This window comes from Apium graveolens, chromosome 10 (assembly GCF_009905375.1).
Source record: "Apium graveolens cultivar Ventura chromosome 10, ASM990537v1, whole genome shotgun sequence".
In the NCBI taxonomy this organism is placed as follows: Eukaryota; Viridiplantae; Streptophyta; class Magnoliopsida; order Apiales; family Apiaceae; genus Apium; species Apium graveolens.
In genome coordinates, this window is record NC_133656.1 from 202398249 (window position 1) to 202418222 (window position 19974).

Sequence of the window (19974 nt, forward strand, 5' to 3'; positions counted from 1 at the left end):
CTTAAATATATATGTATGGTACTTGTATGAAACTTGGCTTAAAAACTCTCATAAATTTAAAAAGGAAAATTTCATATAGGCACTAATAAAATTAATTTCCTCAGATTTCTCTATTGAGTTGGATATTTATAAATTTTGACAATTTATTTTCATTGTTTCTTATAAAACAAAAACATCAACAAATCGTGACTTCCGTAAATATGATTATATCACATGATTATTTTGCTCAAGTGAAATTTGTGTAAACATGGGAACAAATTGTTGAAACTCTCAAATTAAAGTTTTATATGACAATTTTTTATCGTTCAGAATATAGTTTTTTATCGTAGGTAGCCTGCAAACGACGTGAACCAAAGTAAACCGTGTTTAAGCGACAAACTTTGAATCAGGAAGAATAATCATAAATTCTCCTCCAGTGAGATTCGAACATGTGACCAAGATGATAGTTATCCTTTCTTTAACCAACTGAGCCAGCCCTTGCGGGCAAATATAGTTACATATACAAGAATAAACTCTTATACATGAACAATAAAATTAGTTACTAAACTTGATCATGATACGATCAATATCTTTATATATATAAAGGAAAACCTCTAGGAGTTTCAGAATCGTCTGCAAATTATATACCTATTTTTCTAGAGCTACTCAATTTTAATTCATTAAAATTAAATTTCTTTTATACATTCGAATTAGTAGGGAAGATAATAAATATTTAGAAATCAATCCTATTTATAATTTGTTTATTCGAAATATTTCGAATTAATATGGAAGATAATAAAAATTTAGAAATCAATCCTATTTAGAATTTGTTCGTTCAAATCATTTCGAATTAATATGAAAGATAATACATATTTAGAAGTCAATCCCATTTAAAATTTATTTAAACAAACTTTTACCTTTTTCTCAAGTAACTTAAATCGTAATTTCCTATTTAAATTTGAAGTTCACTAAAAAATTGGAACTTCCTTATTTAAGTCCTATATTTTAGAAAATAAAATCCAAGTTCATGTAGAACTAGAAATAAAATCCAAGTTTATATAGAATATAAAATTTCCTTATTTAGGTTATATATTTTAGAAAATAAAATTCAAGTTCATGTAGAAGTAGAAATAAAATTCAAGTATATATAGAAGTAGAATTTTATTAAAATTCAATTTGAAACTTAAAATAATTAAAATTTATTTCAACTTATTCAAAATAGAAAAGAAAAAAAATTGCTACTTACATATTCGAAATGGAAAAGACTTGTAATAATTAAAACTTGTTTTAACTTATTCGAAATAGAAAACAAAAGTTAATACTAACTTATTCGAAATATAAAAGAAAAAAAATTACAACAACTATATATAAATGAAGATTCTTAAAAAATGATGATATTTAAACAATTCTCTGCATACAAACAGCAAAGAAGGACCCAACCCATGATCATGGAGTTACAAGAAGTTGACCGGACTATTAACGACCCGAGTTTCAAGCTTGATTTAAGATTCGGTTGAAACCGAGCTCATGCTCGAGCCCGAATATTTTTAATCGAGTTCGAACATGAAAGTTTTCGACTCAGTTCGGCTTAATTATAGCCTTAGTTGTTGTACACAACTATAAAGTTAATATTTTGAAGTGAGTTAATTACACAAGTCTCGATAATTAATAAATTATTATTATATGGTAATATATTATCAACAAGTTAATATGGTAACATAATATAAACAAATTATTTATTTAATGGTTGTATTTTTTTATAAATAAAAGAAAATTATAATCTCGTTGTTGTACATGAGTATAAAGTTAGTATATTGTAGTGTGCTAATTACGCAAGTCTTAGAATAATTTTATTCTATATCAATATTAGCATATACCTCAATTGATTGAAGGCACATGTTTGGACATATGTGTCACGTGTTCAATTCTACAAGCCAGCAATATTTTTTCATATTTATTCAAGTAGGGCGCAAAATAGTAATTTCAAATTATATGTTTGTCCTAAAAAATTTGAGCTTATCGAACTTTTTATGACCCGAGATTCGAGTTTGAAATTTAAGGTTCGGTTGAACTTGAGTTCGTACTTGAACCCAAACATTTTTAATCCAGTTCGAGCCTAACAATTTTTGACTCGACTCGGATTGATTATACACTTAGTTGTTACACAAATATAAAATTAGTATCTCGAAGCGAGTTAATTACCAGAGTCTCGATAATTAATAAATTATTATTATACGATAAGATATTATCAACAAGTTAATATGATAATATATTATCAACAAGAAATTATTTATTTGATTTATAAATTAAAAAAATAATTATAATCCCATTGTTACACATTAGTATAAAGTTATTATATTGTAATCAGCTAATACCCAAGTCTTATAATAATTTTATCCAATATAAATATTGAATTATATAGGTTTAGTCACCCAAAATAAATAAAGAAGTATGTAACTCAATAGTTGATGTTATCAAAATATAATCAAATGAGCCTCTAACTCAGTTGATTGAAGTCATATGTTTGTTATAAGTGTGTAATGGGTTCAATTCTCCATGCCAACAATATTTTTTTATATTCAGTCAAATACGAGAGCAAAATAATAATTTCGAATTAAATATTTCCCCACGAAAACAAGAAGTTATTTATTTAATGTATCAATTAAAAAAAATATTTAATGTATCAATTTTAAAAAAAAATAGTTATAATCCCGATGTTACACGAATATAAAATTATTATATTGTAATCAGCTAATTATCCAGTCTTAACTAAATAGTTAATGTTATCAAAGTTTAAACAAACGAGTATCTAGCTCAACTGGTTGAAGTCATATGCTTGTTATAAGTATGTCATGGGTACAATTCTCCATTCCAACAATATTTTTCTATATTTATTCAAGTACGAGGGCAAATTAGTAATTTCGAATTAAATGTTTTCCCAAAAAAGTAATGTTATAAGATTATATCAACAAGTTAATATGATAATATATCATCAACAATAAATTATTTATTTGATTTATTAATTAAAAAAATAATTATAATTCCATGGTTGCATATGAGTATAAAGTTATTATATTGTAATCAACTAATTACCCAAGTCTTAGAATAATTTTATCATGTATAAATATTGAATTATATAGGTTTAGTCACCTAAAATAAATAAATAAGTATGTAACTCAATAGTTGATGTTATCAAAATATAATCAAACGAGCCTCTAGATCAGTTGGTTGAAATCGTATGTTTATTATAAGTTTGTCATGGGTTCAATTCTCCGTGCCAACAATATTTTTTCATATTCATTCAAATACGAGAGCAAAATAATAATTTTGAATTAAATATTTTCCCTTTAAATAATTATAATACTGATGTTACACATGAATATAAAATTATTATATTGTAATCAGCTAATTATCCAGTCTTAACTCAATAGTTAATATTATCAAAATTTAAACAAATGAGTCTCTAACTCAATTGGTTGAAGTCATATGCTTGTTATAAGTATGTCATGGGTTCAATTCTCCATTCCAATAATATTTTTTCATAAAATTAGTAATTTCGATTTAAATGTTTCCGCAAAAAAGTAATGTTGCAGTATTATATATACTAGCCTAAAAACTCGTGCGATGCACGGTTGTTTTAAATGTTATATTATTTATTTTTTATTTTAATATTGTATCAATTATAGTTGTTAAAAGAATAAGAAATATATTATTTTTTAGCCCAATGTCATTATATCGACTAACGAATTATATTTTATTTTAAAGTTTTTTAGTGTAGTTCAATAGTCTAATTGTTTTGACAACGTCAGTAGCATTTATTATTTTTTAACCCAAACACCGTCTATATCTACCCAAACACCGTTTCTTACTCGTCTGCTAAGTGTAGATATATATATCTCTTTGTTTCAGGGGTTTCATAATTTTTAACGATAATATTATATAATATAATTATGTCAAATTAAAAAATTAATTAATTCACGATAATTAAATAATTTCAGCAAGTAATTGTTTAAGAAACCTAAAATTAAATGATAATTCATTGGTAGGTATAATATCTTTAGGATAACAGAAAATAATATACACTATTCATTTGGGCTCAATATAGTCGAATTTGCTGCATCGGGTTAAAACAAAACAATAAATATTATTGACGCGGTGCGATGCACCGGTTTCCATTAATATTTTAAAAATTTTATTTATTCAACCATATAAAAACTTTAATGTATTTATAAAAATATAAAATAATTATAGATTTATAATCAATAAAATAAAATAATTAGGCAGGAATTTTGTTCGTAGTTTAGGAAAATGGGGTAGTTTAAGAGGATGAGGACAGTATGTCTAAAGGGGCCGATAAACCCCTGTTTTTTTATTTAATTTGTCAGGACGTTGGCTCTTGAGTGTATACAAAGATATCCAATACAATATTCTTTATTTGTAGTGGCTTGCATATGTTTATTTTTTTCAATATTTAAATACTTTTTGACTAAATTATAATATTTTTTTTAGTATTGTATTTGACGGGAGGACGACATAAACTAAGTTTTATCTAAATTATAATATATACTTTTGTTAGTATTGTGTTTGACGGGAGGTTGGATCAAACTAAATCGTAACAAAACGTGACACATAATGGGCAATAATTATGAATAATTTTTTTTATTATAGTTCATGTTTTTCTTATAAATATTCCTATTAATTTTTTTAAGAATTCTTTAAGGGCCGCTGCGCAACACGACTTTGTCCACTAGTACTTATTTAAAGGAGAAAACATGGGCGTTTAGGTGGCTCATTCGTCTCATTCTATTTTTCTAATTTTTTCAATTTTTTGAATTAATAAATATCAAAAAATTACAATCATTTAAATCAACTTACCATATTCATATTCTCTTAAAATTTTCTTTTAATATCAATTCTTCTCTTTTTTCTTAAAACAACTTAATATATTTTATTTTTGGGAAATTACCAAATATATTACTTTTTGTAAAATTATTTGCGACTTTACTAATTTATGAAAAGATTTGCAAAAATATTATTTTACTCTGAAAATATTTGAATTTGAAAAAATACGATATTGCATAATATGTTGCAATTTAGCGTAATTGTTATAGATTGTATTTCGGATTGCAAATATGATTGCAATTTACATTATGCATTTTTGCAATATTTTTTATAATTTGAAGTCGCAAACGTGGTTGCAAAAATGGTTATTTTCGCAAATATTTTTAGAAAGTTATAGTATTTTTGGAAAAACTTTGGAAAAATTGGGTATTTATGAAAAAATCTCTTTATTTTTTTCTATTAAAAATTACAGTTATCTTATATTCTCCTAAATAGATTATCATCGTTCGTAATATTCTCCTAAAGTCTTTACAAAATTATTAATTAAATTTTTTGAAATCAACTTACCATCATAATATTTTTCTAAAATTTATCCTTTCCATTTAAATCAACTTACCATCTTAGCACTCTCTTTAATTTCTTTTTAAATAGTGTTTCTCCCTTTTCTCCTAATATCAACTTATTATATTACATTTTTCTTTTAATTTTTAGCCTACAAAATACTACAAACGCAAGTATGTATAAATAAGTTTTCTCAATTATTTTTAAAATCATTATATCATTATATTATTTTATGCTTATGTAAAGAAGAAGACGAGCACGGTAAGGTGAGGCTCTCAAATTGTTTCAATCTATTTTTTATAAATTTTTTTAAAAAATATATTATTAAATAGAAAAAAATATTATATTAATTATTGACTAATATATAATATAATTTTATGATAATTTGTGAAAGAGAGAGACACATTAGAATAAAAATATTTAAAGAGAAAATGATTTTTCAAATTTTTTAATTTATTGTATTTATTTATTATTTATAATTTCCAAATAATAAAGATTAGATAATAAATACAAAAAAGAACAAAAAATGAAAAAATATTTTAGAAGGCCGCTACGAAGCGCGACTCAATAAACTACTAGTTTCAATTAAATAAAATAAACATTCGTTTATTCGCAACAAAATCTACATTATACTAAAACAAAATACAATTAACATCATCATAGCTTATGTGTGAGACTCTCATTTAAAAGTTTACATCATCAAATTATATGTGTCAAACTCTCATTAATTTGATGATTTCATCATTCACTAACATTTTTTTCCTCATTTAATTTACTTTCATTCAAATCTCTCTATTCATTATTGCCTCCATTAATTATCTTTCTTACTTATTTCTCATTTCATTTCTTCTTATTTTTATATTTTTAAATTAACAATTTCAGTATTTCACCTTCCTTCACTAATTTTATCCTATTAAAAATTAATTTTATTTACACAAATATTTATTATTATATTTTGGGTAATATTATTTTTTAAATTTATATTTTATTCAATTATGGTTATTATTTTTTAATAATATTGTATTAATATATATTTAAAATAAGTTATTTTAAAATAATTTTTAAAAAATAATTAAAATATAACCGAGAATCTGCCCTAGTCATCAATTAAAACAAAGCACAAAGCCACATTTGGATCTTAGCTTTACCCAAAATTAAAACTAGGAAGAAGAATTTCTGCTAAAAAAATAAAATAGTGACGTGTCCTTCACATTGCCACGTGGCACAGCCTCGAATTTTGTAAACTCCCGCTCATTAAAAAAGCACAAAAACAAAAAATCCCTCCTTTATTTCAAAGCCTAAATTCAAAAACACCCAAAAAAAAATTCAAAATCAAAATCAATTCAATCCCCTCCAACCCTTTTGCAGATCTGCTTGTATAATCCTCCAGAACCCCAAAATTTGACTCTCATAATTACCCAACTCAAAATACACCCACATATACATACACACTGCTTGTATCTATACATTTCCATTTTCTTGTTTTTTTTTTATTTCAAGAATCTCGAAATTAGGGTTTAATTCAATGTTAGAAGACTTAGAATCTGAGCACCCACCTAATATTTTTCATGGGGTTCGCTTTATTCTTTGTGGGTTTGACCCCATTAGCAAATCCCAGGTATATTTTTACTTATTTGTATGTATTGGCAGTGTTTTTATACTTTTTTGTGTAATTAGGGTTTAAATATTGTTGCTTTTTCGTGTTTTTCTGTGTAAAGTTTGGATTTTTATCGGATATTTTGATGTTGTTTAGTTAATAATTGAGTGAATTTTGTTTTTTTTGTCAGAAGAGTGAATTTTGTTTTGGAATGTGTAAATTTTATATTTTTTATGTAATTTGTTCTTAAAGATTGCTGTTTTTTGTGTGTTTATCTGTAAAGTTTGGATCTTTATTGGATTTTGTGATGTTTAGTTTAGAATTTAGTGAATTGTTGTTTTAAATTGAGTAATTTGAGTTCATTTTCATGTAATTAGTCCTTAAAGATTGTTGTTTTTTTTGTTTTTATGTGTAAAGTGTGGATCTTTATTGAATATTTTGACGTTGTTTAGTTTAGAATTGGGTTAATTGTTGTTTTAGATTGAGTAATTTAAGTTCATTTTTGTGTAATTAGCTTTAAAGATTGTTGTTTTTTTGTGTTTATGTGTAAAGTTTGGCTCTTTATTGAATTTTTTGATGTTGTTTAGTTTAGAATTGAGTGAATTGTTGTTTTGGATTGAGTAATTTGAGTTCTTGGTGATTTTTTAGGTTTACAATAAGCTTGTTCAAGGGGGTGCAGTTGATGTTGGTCAATACGGGCCTCGGGTTACTCATGTCGTTGTCGATAACCTCACTTATGTAATGTACTTGTGCTCTTATGTTTTTCTTAGTTTGATTTGTGTTGATGTATGTTTGTAATTGTTGTGTATGAGTGGTTGTTTAATAGGATGATCCTGTGTGTGTTGCTGCCCGAGAGGATGGAAAAATACTAGTTAATGGTTTGTGGGTTGGTCATAGCTTTGATGCAGGAATGTCTGTTGACCACGCCAATGTAAGTAAAATTATACTTTTTTAGTAATGTTTAAATATTTAACTAGGATTGGAAAATTGTGAGGTCCCCACTTTCTGTTATTGTCTGATTATTTGAATTATTGTTGGTGGTTTGCGTTGTACAAATGTTTAGTAAGGAGGTGCTAATTTTACTCATTTTTACTGTAGTTTAGAATTTGGATGATAGGTGGAAAGTGTAAAATGTAATTGGATAGAAACATGGAACAAAAGACATGTTTTCTATGTTTTCATTTACACTTTATGTTGCATGTTTTATTCTAATTGACAGATAGTGTGATGTTTTATATCCCTGGTTTAGTGCTTTGTAGAAATATATAGTTCTTTTGTCAATCTCTAGAAATCTAAGCTTGGATGTTGATGATTATGACAATGATTCTTTGTAGAAATATATAGTTCTTTTGTCAATCTCTAGAAATCTAAGCTTGGATGTTGATGATTATGACTTTAATCATTGCATGAAGAGGTTGCAGATCTTATATGTCTACATTGTTCATTGCTTGAATTGTCTAACACCAAGCCCTGCTTTTATTATAAGTTTTTAACTTGAAGACTCAACCTGCTTACTAGCCATAATCAAAAGTGTTTGCATGGACATCAGTTGCTGTTTGTTTTATAACTTGTTTTTCTCCGTTTCAGGTTATGTACAGACCTCTTAGGGATTTAAAAGGAATTCCTGGTGCCAAGTCTTTAGTAGTGTGCTTGACTGGATACCAGCGCCAAGATCGAGATGACATTATGGTCTGGAGCTACTATTATGACTAAATTGTAAATTGTCTGGCACTTGGTATATAATTTAACCTGTGGTATGTATTTGTTACTTTCGTTTTTCTTTCCAGGCAATGGTTAGTTTGATGGGAGCAAATTTTTCAAAGCCGTTGGTAGCAAATAAAGTTACTCATCTTATATGCTATAAATTTGAAGGTATGCAGTCATTTTTGGTTATATGATTGCAAATGCACTTTACTTTTAAAATTTGGCTTATGTCATGTATTTTGGTTTTCCGATGATAACCTTTCCTGAATAAGCTCTTCTAACAAATGCCCATAGTTTTGAGTTTTGACTATATTTTCAAATTCTCTAGATGCAACATTAACACTTTGTTAGATCAAGTCCAATGGTAGATGCAAAATGGCTATAGCCATTGCTATAATTTGGCACCAAAAAGTGTTTTTTGGTGCTAAAATTAAAGTTGCACTCCAATGCTAGTTTTATAACTAGTTTTAAATTTCCATAAATCTATTAACTTCTACTTAATTTAATATTTTTTGATACTTTAAGATGTACAAGACAATAAATGATGTGGCAAGGATGCATATATGCATATATGCATCCTTGGTTTCATATATAGAACCAAGGATGCATATATGCATATTTGCATCTAAGTATGGCACCCCTTTGGAGTTGGGTATTTTTGCATTTGGTGCTATATTATAGCAATAGCAACAAAGATAGCATTGCATTGGACTTGCTCTTAGGCATGTGATTTGTTATTAGTTATCAGTTATTACATGATCTCATGTCGTGGAATTTAAGAGTGTTGTTTATTATAGTCTAAGTATGATGCTATGATCTACATAGTTAGTAGCTATTCATGTTCTTTTTGGTTTAATCAGGAAGCTTTTATCTTTATAGGTGACAAGTACGAGCTTGCCAAGAGAACTAACAGGATAAAGCTTGTCAACCATCTTTGGTTGGAAGATTGGTACGGCCAAATATTGTGTTGACTTCTTCTCTAATGATCAGGGTTTTATGCTACTTGTTGAAAAATATCAAGTGAACTGATATATATATTTGTTTCAGTTTAAAGGCTTGGGAGCTTCTTCCAGAAGCGGGTTATAATAAGAGGTAAAAAGTAAAAACACACTTCAATTTTCTGATATCATTATTCCTTGTACATTAATATCACCTCTAAAATTGTGCGTTTTCTTTACTTTTCCAGAAATTCCTGTGCAAAATGATCTCCGTTTTACCTACTTAATCTTTACATATTTCATATTTGTGCAGTGGATACGAACTGGAGGAATTGGAAGCAGAAGCCAAAGATTCTGAAGAAGAGACAGACATCTCTATAAAGAGAAGCAAACTCCTGAATCCCAAACAGGAGTTCAAAATAGAGCAACTTGCTTCAAGTTCATTAAAAGGTTTGCCAACTGTCATTAATACAAACAGTATTGCCTCTGCTAAAAGAAATGATAGTATTTCTCATCCCGATCCGAATGCCCCAGAAATTCGAATAAAAGAATCTGAAGTGCTTGATTCCCGTGGTCCTGAAGCTTTCGGGAATGCTAGTTGTGGCAAGCCACTTAAATCTCTTGACAGAACAGCAGGTCCTGAAACAGTTGGAATTGGCACTGCCTCTACCTCTCGAAATGAGAGGTTTGCTCGTTCTGATGCAAGTATATTGAACTTCAAAAGTTATGATGGTGAAAGCCCAAAGAGAACAACTTCCTCAATGTACACGGGAGATGTGACTGGTGAATTGAGCACAGCCCAAATGGTAACTGCCACAGATGGTGTTGACATCATAAATGAACATCGAAAAGGTGAAAATGCTGTTGGCTGTTTCCGGACCCCAACAACGCCTGTTTTACGTCAGGAAGAGCAATGTAGTAAAATAAATGAAAACAGAACATGTCGAGCCCAGAAGACAGATCACAGTTCAGCAGCACAAGTGTCAGTTCTTTCACCTGAGATGAACAGGAGTGATACCTTTAAAGCTGCATCTGCAGTAGGTGGGTCAAATGAGATTAGGAGAGCACCAGCATGTACCACACCTATTCTAGAAAATTCCACCACGGATATTAGGAATGGTAGTGATTTGACTAAGGCGTTTCTAACAACACTTATGGGATCGGAAAAGGACAAGCGGGTAATTAACAATGAGAAAGAATATGTTGCAAACAGACAAGAAAGTGTCGCTTCTGAAGTTTTGAAGACTGCGCCACTGAGAAGATCAGAGTATAAGAAATCAAATGTTTGTCCGAAGTTGAGCTTGAATGCTGATGCACGTGTAAAGCCACCCACACAGATGTCTGGTAGAAAGTCTTGGAGCAAAAGTGGCGCATCCAGTCAAAAAGGTTCTATCTACCTTAGTAAAAGTGTTGCTGAAGATGATCCTGTAATTTCTTTAAATGCGGGAGAGAAGACAAAAAGTAATGAGATGATTGAGATGGTTCCTACAGGAATTGATCTGAACGCGGACTTGGGGAATGCAGCACATGATGACTTACAGCCTGAAAGAGAACTTCAATACAATCCTATGTCTATGGATGATGAAACTGAGGCTCCTGAGGAGAATGGGGTGAACGATCAAAGAGAAGTAGTTGTGCATGAGAAGATTGTAGAAGGTAAATCAGACATTACACGGGAGGATGATAAATACCCGCAGAGGCAGAAAGGGTCCAGTGATATCGAGACATCTGGTGAAGAAAAAGATGGTGCTAAAGAGAAAAAGAACGCAAGCGGTATCAGAAAATTGGGTAAATCAGCAAGTAGTCAGAATAAAAGATTTCGTGAACAGAAAGATGAAGCTGAGCAGGGAGAGGCCATATGTAGTAAGAGAAAGATGATTAAAATTAAGAAAACAGCTCAACCTTCTGAGGCTTCAGAGGTTGACGGGGGAAATGAGTTTTTAAAGGCAGTCGAGGGAGAAAACCTTGGAGATATTGAACCAGGAAGTCCAGAAAATTATGAAGAAGATAAATTAAAGGAAGCACAACCTAATGACTCTGACCATAATGCAATCAGGATGCATAGTCGCAAAACATCTGGTGTAAACAAAGATGGCAGTAGACAGAAAAAAGCTACTTGTGGAAAAAGAAAGCTGGTGGAATCAAGTCACTTGGAGAACACAGTGAATGATGAGAAAAAGACTCTAAAAAAAGCCCCCTTGCGTACAAACAAGAAAGTGGTTCCTTCTATTTCGAAGAGGACAAATTCAAAGGAAGCCACTAATGAGGATGCTGAAAAAGAAATGACTGAGGATAATATAACACATCCAACAGGTGAGATAAAGAATGCCAAATCCATTAATCAGTTGGACAAACCAGTGGAACAAGAGAAGGAGAATAGGCCAGTCCGCGCCGTAGATCAAAATTCTGGTCATGGTAAAAAAGTGCAAAATTTGGCTTCTACTAAAGGTGTTAATAAAATTGGCACAGGTGGCTACACACCAAATTTAAACACAGTTCAATTACAAAAGAAACCAAAGACGGAACCTGTAAGGTTTATACTGAGTGGACATAAGCTGCAGAGAAAGGAGTTTCAGCAGGTCATACGTAAATTGAATGGGAAAGTGTGCAAAGATTCTCATAATTGGTCATATCAGGCAACACATTTTATTGTCCCTGAGCCAATACGTCGAACAGAGAAGTTTTTTGCTGCTGCTGCATCCGGAAGGTATTGTCTTACTTTGTTTGACTGTTTATTCCCTTCTTTACTTCCAGCTTAACAAGAATAAATTTCAATGTAAATTATTGATGATTAATCTCCATTAGATAAATTTGCTTATAATCAACCTTAAAAATTGAACCAATTTGTAAAGATAAGTTTGGTTTACTTTCTCCTGCAGGTGGATTTTGAAGACTGATTATTTAAGTGATAGTAGTCGGGCAGGAAAATTCTTAGCAGAGGAGCCTTATGAGTGGTATAAAAGTGGCTCAAGTGAAGATGATGCTATTAACTTGGAGGCACCAAGGAAGTGGCGCCTTCAAAGAGAAAGAACCGGGCATGGTGCATTCTATGGAATGAACATAATTATATATGGAGAATGCATTACCCCATCATTGGTATGCTCTTCGGATTAATACCTATTCTTTTTTCATTTGATAGTTGTTTCTGGATATGTATGACTGCCTAAATGAAATGCCGTAACTTTTAGTAGTGATGTTTCTGTATTTGATGGTCCTAAATTTAAACACCATGTCTTTAGAATTGTTAAAAATGGGTTTTATCTGACACGTTTCCTTATGGATGTTGCTGTTCTTTAACTACAGGATACACTTAAGCGTGTTTTAAAGGCGGGAGAAGGAACAATCTTAGCAACTTCTCCTCCATACACCCGGTTCTTGGGTTCAGGGGTTGACTTTGCAGTTGTCAGTCCTGGCATGCCACGTGTTGATATTTGGGTTCAGGATTTCTTTAAACATGAGATACCTTGTATTTCAGCTGATTACTTGGTAGATTTTGTCTGCAAACCTGGTTATTCCCTCGATAAACATGTTCTGTACGACACTTATGCTTGGGCGGAGAAGGCATTGAAGAAAGTAGTGAGCCAATCTGAAGAGAATGCTGAACTAGCAACACCACCACGTGATGGTGGTGAAAGTCCTGTACCATGTGAAGAGGTTACAACACCGATGAATCCTGATGAAAATGACCTACCATGTCAAGTCTGTGGTTCACGTGACAGAGGAGAGGAGATGCTAATCTGCGGTAATGAAAGTCATACCAAGGGTTGTGGAATTGGTACACACATCGATTGCTGTGATCCTCCTTTGCTTGATATACCCAAGGAAGACTGGTTTTGCCCCAAGTGCAGTAAGAAACCGTCCAAGAAAAAGACCCGTGCAGCAAAGACGAAGTGATTCCTAATCTTTTGTGTTTTGTTTGATAGAGTTTTTCCCTCCAGTCTTGTACATCTGAAATACAAGCCGAACTAATAAATCTAATTTTGCTTTCCGGTAAACTACGGTTGCTTACATGTTTTAAGTGTAGCTCCTTCGAATTCTGACATTTGAGATAAAGGCTTGCAGCAGTAGATGAAGTGTGATTCTATAGTTTTAGCTATCATATGCATAAGGAACATATTGTAAAACGAATGTTTTAGCCTTCATCATTTTATTATTGGTTTATCGTTGGTATCTTTATATTCCTAATTACATGATAGAGATTACATATGACTATGACTCTACACAAATGATAAACATTATAGAAAGATAAACATTATCTCTTTTACATTCCCCCTTAAGCTGGACCGGAAGAGATGTGAAGCTTGCGACAAAGATGCCGAAACTGATGAACTGGCAATGACTTGGTCAGAACATCTGCTACTTGCAACTCTGTCGGTACATAACAAATCTGAATTGCACCACTTGCCACCCGCTCACGAACAAAATGAAAATCAATTTCCAAATGTTTAGTGCGCCCATGATATATATTGTGCTCACATTATCACATAAAAGCACATGTGGTTTTTGCAGAGGTGTGCCAAGTTCCCTGAGAACATTGCACAACCATGACAACTCTGCAACACTACTCGCAACTGCACGATACTCGGCTTTCGTACTTGATCTGGATACAGTGTGTTACTTTCGAGATAGCCAAGAGACAAGAACACCGGAATAGAAAAAAACTGCACATGTTGTTGATCGTCTAGTATCGGGACAACCAGCCCAATCGGAGTCAGAAAAAATAATAAGATCTGCAGACTTTGAAGGATTAATGTAAAGACCATGATCCAATGTCCCACCAACGTAACGTAGAACTCTCTTGATAGCTTGTAAAATGAGTAGTGGTGGGTTTGTGCATAAATTGACAAAGACTATTAACCGCATAAGAAATGTCCGGACGAGTCAAAGTAAGGTACTGAAGTCCACCAAGAAGACTTCGATATTCAGTGGCATTCTCTAAAAAAATGCCATCAGATGCAGATAATTTTGAACCATATATATGCGTCATAACAGGTTTACAAAGGGACATGTTGGCCTTGGAAAGAAGTTCAGTAGCATAACGGCGTTGAGATAAAAACATGTTATTAGTGGATCGAGTCACTTCTATGCCAAGAAAGTAATGTAAAGGTCCCATATCAGTCATAGCAAATTCAAGCTTGAGCGTGTCTATAAAATTAGAAATAAAGTGTGAATCAGAACCGGTTAACAAGATGTCATCAACATAAACAAGTAATATCAGGCATGTTGTAGCAGTACAGTAGACAAACATTGATGAATCAGATTGTACTACTCTGAAAACCAAAAGCAATAAGAAAACTGCTAAATCGTTGAAACCATGTACGAGGTGCCTGCTTAAGACCATATATAGATTTCTGTAATTTACACACATAGTTTGGGAACCTTTTGTTAGGTCACACACACTGTAGAGGGGTGAATACAGTGTATAATACAATCAAATCGAACTTTAATATCTTAAGTAACAGAAAACAAACTTTATTGAAACAATAAACTCTGTTACAGTATGGAACTGTTACCTCTCAGTGATGAACAAATATCACGAGAGCTGCTAGGGTTACAATGAATAATCTTCTTGAATATGATAACACTTATAGTGTAAACCCTATGTCTATGTTTATATACTACACAGTTACAAGATAATCGCTAATTGATATGGAATATAATTCTGCTTCCTAAAATATATCAATCAGATATCTTTTCTTCCAAGTATTCCATTCTTCACGGAACTCCTTCTTCATGCATATCTCTTCTTATGTTTATCTCGATCTTCTTTCCTTTAATCAGCTACTGTCCTTATCTGAATGTCCTTCAGCACTTAAGTTCTGATATCTAACTTCTGATGATTATCTCCTGATAATATAAGTACTGATATCCTTAAGTCCTGACTTTCAGTATAAGTACTGATTAATGGTTAAGTACTGATTTGTCCTATTAAGTAAGATCTGAAATGTAAACATAAATCATATTAGCCATGACATTATCAAATATATCTAACAATCTCCCCCAACTTGTAAATTAGCATAATATACAAGTTTAACCGATATTTGATGATGTCAAAAACATTAAGTACAAATGCATGAGAATTAGACTAGATAACTACAACTTACAGTCCTTAAAGTTTTACCAATATTTAACTTCTGATAACAACTTCAGTCTGTACAAATATCAGAATTTAAGCAGTTGTAGATCTTTGACTTGGCTTCATTATCTGATCTCTCTGATGTCAGGAGTTGTTCTGAGATAGTTCTTCAACAAACATCTCTCAGCATATCTAAGTTCATCAATCATTCTCCTTTTGGCATCTTTAAGCTCTGCAGTATCTTCACCAATTTGAAAGATTGCAGCTCTGAGATCATTGATCTTTGCTTTTCTTATATCCTGATCCAGTCTGATCAAATAAGCTTTATCAAACTCAAGATTGAATTCCACAGCCCTGTACCCTAGAAAGGTAGTTATAATTTGAGCAGAATTGGGCTTCATTTCAACTATATCACCCTTGTGATCTCTGTACTTTGAAACATGTGTGCTATCAGACTTAACAGAATAAAGCTTTTTCTGTCTCTGAATCTGATCCTTCAAATAGTTTGCAGCAGTCCCTGTCAATCTGTCATCCACTTGAAGTAAGAATAGTACATGCTCCAATTCTTCAAAATACTTCAATGGAATGGCATTTTGTCTTATATGATAAACCCTACCATCTGTCATGAAATACAACAAGATGTATTCTTTCAAGTAGGTATGATAAACCATTTGTACAGATTCTAGTTGATTCAATCTCTCAGGAGTTGCTCCAATACCTGGTTCACTCAAGAAAGTTGGATCATTGGTAGTGTTATGTATTCTTCTTTCATCAGCACTTCCCAATCCAGTTTTATCTCTTGCTTTCTTTCCAGTAACTACTCTTGCTTCAAAACCACTTGCAGCAGTCTTTAAAGATTGAGTCTGTTTTGCTTTAGTGAATCCTGGTAGGAGTGTCTTTGGTCTAACTTCTGATATCAAGTTAACTTGAGCTATGTCAGAGGTTACTTGCTTCTTCTGAGTATCAGAACTTACAATTTCTTGACTCTGAACAACTTGAGCCATGTCAGAGGTTGTTTTAAGAACTTTTCTTGAAGTCAAAGCAAGATCATCATTTTCATCAGTAATTTCTTCATTCTCAGGAGGCACATAAACCTTGATAGGTTCACCAACCTTTTCTTTACCCTTGGATCTTGGATCTATCTGCGGTTGTGATTTAGCCAATATTGCTTCAGTATGTGTCCTTTCTTTGATCACAATGCCTTTGAGTTTTGGAAGTGGCTTTTTACCAGAAGCTTCAGATTTAGATGCAACTTTTTCTGATTTAAGTCTGGCTTCTTCTTCCATTAAACTCTCCAAGTCCATTCCTGGATTTTCCTGAAGAAATAACTGTCTTGACATTTCCTCATCAAGATCTAAAAGTTCATCAGAACTTATCCTTTTACCAGTAGCAGAACTTATTCTTTTTCCAGTATCAGAACTTGTCCTGTGACTTGTGATTTCAGCTTGTCTTGATGTGAATCCTCTACCTTGACTATGACCTCTACCCATTCCAGAGCTTCCTCGATCATCTTTTCCATCATCCTTCCCTTTCAAGGTCTTGTCAGTCTTGCATTTGGACTTAATTACTTTCTCCCCCTTTTTGGCATCAGCAGGTAATAGAAGAGAGACAAGCAATTCCACTGAAGATTGGATGTCATTAAGTTGTGATTGCTGAGAAGCTTGATTTTTCAGAATATCACCAATCTGAGCTTGTTGATGATCTTGAGTCTTCTCAATAGAAGCAATCCTGTCAAAGGTAGGTTGGAAGAACTTTTTCTTATCAATTTTCCAAACTTTGCCTTGCTTAATAAATTCTTCCTGAATCTTGTGTAGCTCTGCATGAGTAGTTGAATGAAGACCTTGTAGATGTTTAGTACTCAATGCAGTGACTCTAAGCTGGGTTTTGAAATCATCAGAATTTAACATTTCATCAGCTTTAGTCAAGTGCTCAGCAAGATGAATATCAATTGGAACACATGAAACTGAGTTCCATTCCTTAGTCCACTCCCGTCCTGCAGGAGTATCACTCCAAGGCACTAGTGCTTCTCGGCTAACAAACTTCTTAATAAGTTCAGACTTAAGAATAGTTTGTTGAGGAGCAAGTCCTGAAGGACCTGCTGCATCAGCATCTGCAGTTGGAGCAGCATCACCAGTATCTCCAGCATTTGCCGCATCAGAACTTAAAGAATCAGTATCTTCTGATAAGACAACAGTGTGTGTAGCAATGGAGGCTTCAGCATCCTCTAATTGTTGATCTGGTTCTAAGTTCTGATCAACAGCCATATCCTGATGCTCACCTAAAGTCTGATCATCAGCATCATGATGCAGAGAAGGTGTTGTAGATAACTCTGGAGTTTGAACAGCATCAGTAACAGGTGTTTTTGAAGGATTAGTTGCTGTTGGAGCTTCTAAGAGAATTACTTCAGGCACAACCAAGTTTTGAACATCAATATCAGCACTTGTGCCTGGATCAACAGGAGACACATATGGTGAGTTAGCCTTTTCAGAAACAGCTTCCTTAGATGGAGTTGATGAAGAAGAAATGACTGTAGCAAATTCCTTGTCTTGTGAGATTAGAGATTCCCGATCCCCTTCCTTAGCTGCTTTCCTCTTCATCATCTGAAACTGGCCTTTTTGCCCTCTATTTCTTGTATCTCTTTGTTGATTTGGATTCCTTGGGAGTTGCAGGAACTGTCATTCTTCTAAGCCTTTTGAGAAGCTTAGATCCCCCAAATCCAAAATCCTTCTGAGAAGTCTCTTTCTCAGCTTCACCTACAACAGGTTCTGAAGAAGGAACCTGGTCCTCAGTATCAGATTCATCTCTCAAGGCAATCCTCCTTCTCTTTTGAGGTGTTTGAGGAACAGTCTTTGTCCTCTTTGGCTTGGAGGATGAAGGCTTCACAGTAGGTGCTGAGGATGAGGGTTGAACAATCTGTGAAGTGGAGAGATAGGATTTGAGATATTTCCTGAGGATATGTTGAGTAGAATGAGTGGTAGGTGCTGAGGATGATGGTTTTTGAGTGTTTGTTGTTGGTTGGACATCAGAGTAAACAGATCTATAAGTATCAGGATCAGCATTTACTAGGATCTGTTTTACAGACTGAGGAATCTGTAATGGTCTAACCACTGATTTCTTAGTGTCAGCATTTACCAGGTCATTAAAGTAGCGTTTTGCAACTTTAAAAGGTGGGGTTGAGGAACTGACTAATTGAGGTTTATCAGTACAAAAAGTATAAATAAGTTGACAGAATCTAGCAAAATAGACAACATTCCTATCCTCTGTCATCCTATCCCCAATAAAACCAATTATACCAGTTGCAAAATCAAAATGAGTTTGATTTATAATAGCATACCCAATGTGCTGACTCAGAATTGGGATAGCATCAAAATTCGAACATTTGTTCCCAAAAGCTTTAGTGATGCAGTCGAAGAAGAAGCTCCATTCTCTTCTGATATGAACCCGTTTCAACTGCCCAAGTTTTGCCAAACTCTTTTCATACCCCAAATTTGCCATTAACTCCTGAAGAGCTGATTCTTCTGGAATTGAAAAGGTACAACCTTCTGGGAGATGTAGAGCCTTGCGTATTGTACCAGGAGTGACTGCATAAGAAGAATCACCCACTTCGAAAACAATACTAGGAGTGCCATGTCTACCACCATCATCAAAGTGCCTAGTCCGCCAAAACGTCAGAACTTGTTGGCTCGAAAAGACTGAAGGCTGGGTTAATGCATACCCAATCTCACCGTGTGCAAGAAGATCTTGTACAAAATGCAATTTAGATGGAGCTTCAACATGATCAAGAATTGCAACATAGTTGTTTGGAACAAACTTAGCTCCATTAATAATTAAATCCTTAGGTGCCATGTGAAAAATTGAGATTTAAAAGTGTCTGTTAGGTGTTTGATAAAATGTATGTATGAAAAACCAACGTGAGAAGAAGATAGAAAGAGAGAGTAAAAGCAAGTAGAGAGAAAAAGTATGAAGGAAATAAAAGATTAAAGAAATCCTCTCTCTGTCGTACTTATACTCTGGAAAAAAAATGTTACCGTTGGACACTTGTCAGACATGCAGTAATAACGGATAGTTACTGGGCGCGAGAAAACAGTAATCATTACTTGCCCACTTGCCTGTTTTCAAGAAAAAACCGTTCCACTTACCCAGATATTCCATTAATCAAGGTGAAACAGTTTTAATTCAAAATTGAAACTGTTCCCACTGATTTAATTATTTTTCACTGCATCATTAATATTCTGAAAATAAATCAAGTGAAAATGACCAAGATAAATCAGATGAGT

At 32.6% G+C, this 19974-nt stretch overlaps 1 protein-coding gene across 2 annotated transcripts; it reads left to right on the forward strand.

Annotated features, from left to right (window-relative positions):
• Positions 1-6694: 6694 nt before the first annotated feature.
• Positions 6695-13834, forward strand: LOC141692376 (BRCT domain-containing protein At4g02110-like). Of its 2 annotated transcripts, XM_074497191.1 has the most exons (11): positions 6695-7000; positions 7628-7717; positions 7806-7910; positions 8567-8668; positions 8767-8851; positions 9563-9632; positions 9731-9775; positions 9935-10071; positions 10156-12328; positions 12501-12717; positions 12925-13834. In XM_074497191.1, exons 1-11 carry the CDS (start codon positions 6908-6910, stop codon positions 13513-13515), a joined length of 3708 nt encoding a protein of 1235 aa, XP_074353292.1. In that variant the 5' UTR covers positions 6695-6907; the 3' UTR covers positions 13516-13834. The 2 variants fall into 2 exon arrangements, with proteins under 2 accessions (XP_074353292.1, XP_074353290.1); XM_074497189.1 differs by having other exon boundaries at positions 9935-12328.
• Positions 13835-19974: the final 6140 nt, after the last annotated feature.

Excerpts from the sequence above, each read along its gene's own strand:
- LOC141692376 (XM_074497189.1), top strand. The coding sequence starts at position 6,908 with ATGTTAGAAGACTTAGAATCTGAGCACCCACCTAATATTTTTCATGGG. Across the intron at positions 7,718-7,805 it reads TTGTCGATAACCTCACTTAT|GATGATCCTGTGTGTGTTGC; the intron begins GTAATGTACTTG and ends GTTGTTTAATAG. Across the intron at positions 8,852-9,562 it reads TATATGCTATAAATTTGAAG|GTGACAAGTACGAGCTTGCC; the intron begins GTATGCAGTCAT and ends TTATCTTTATAG.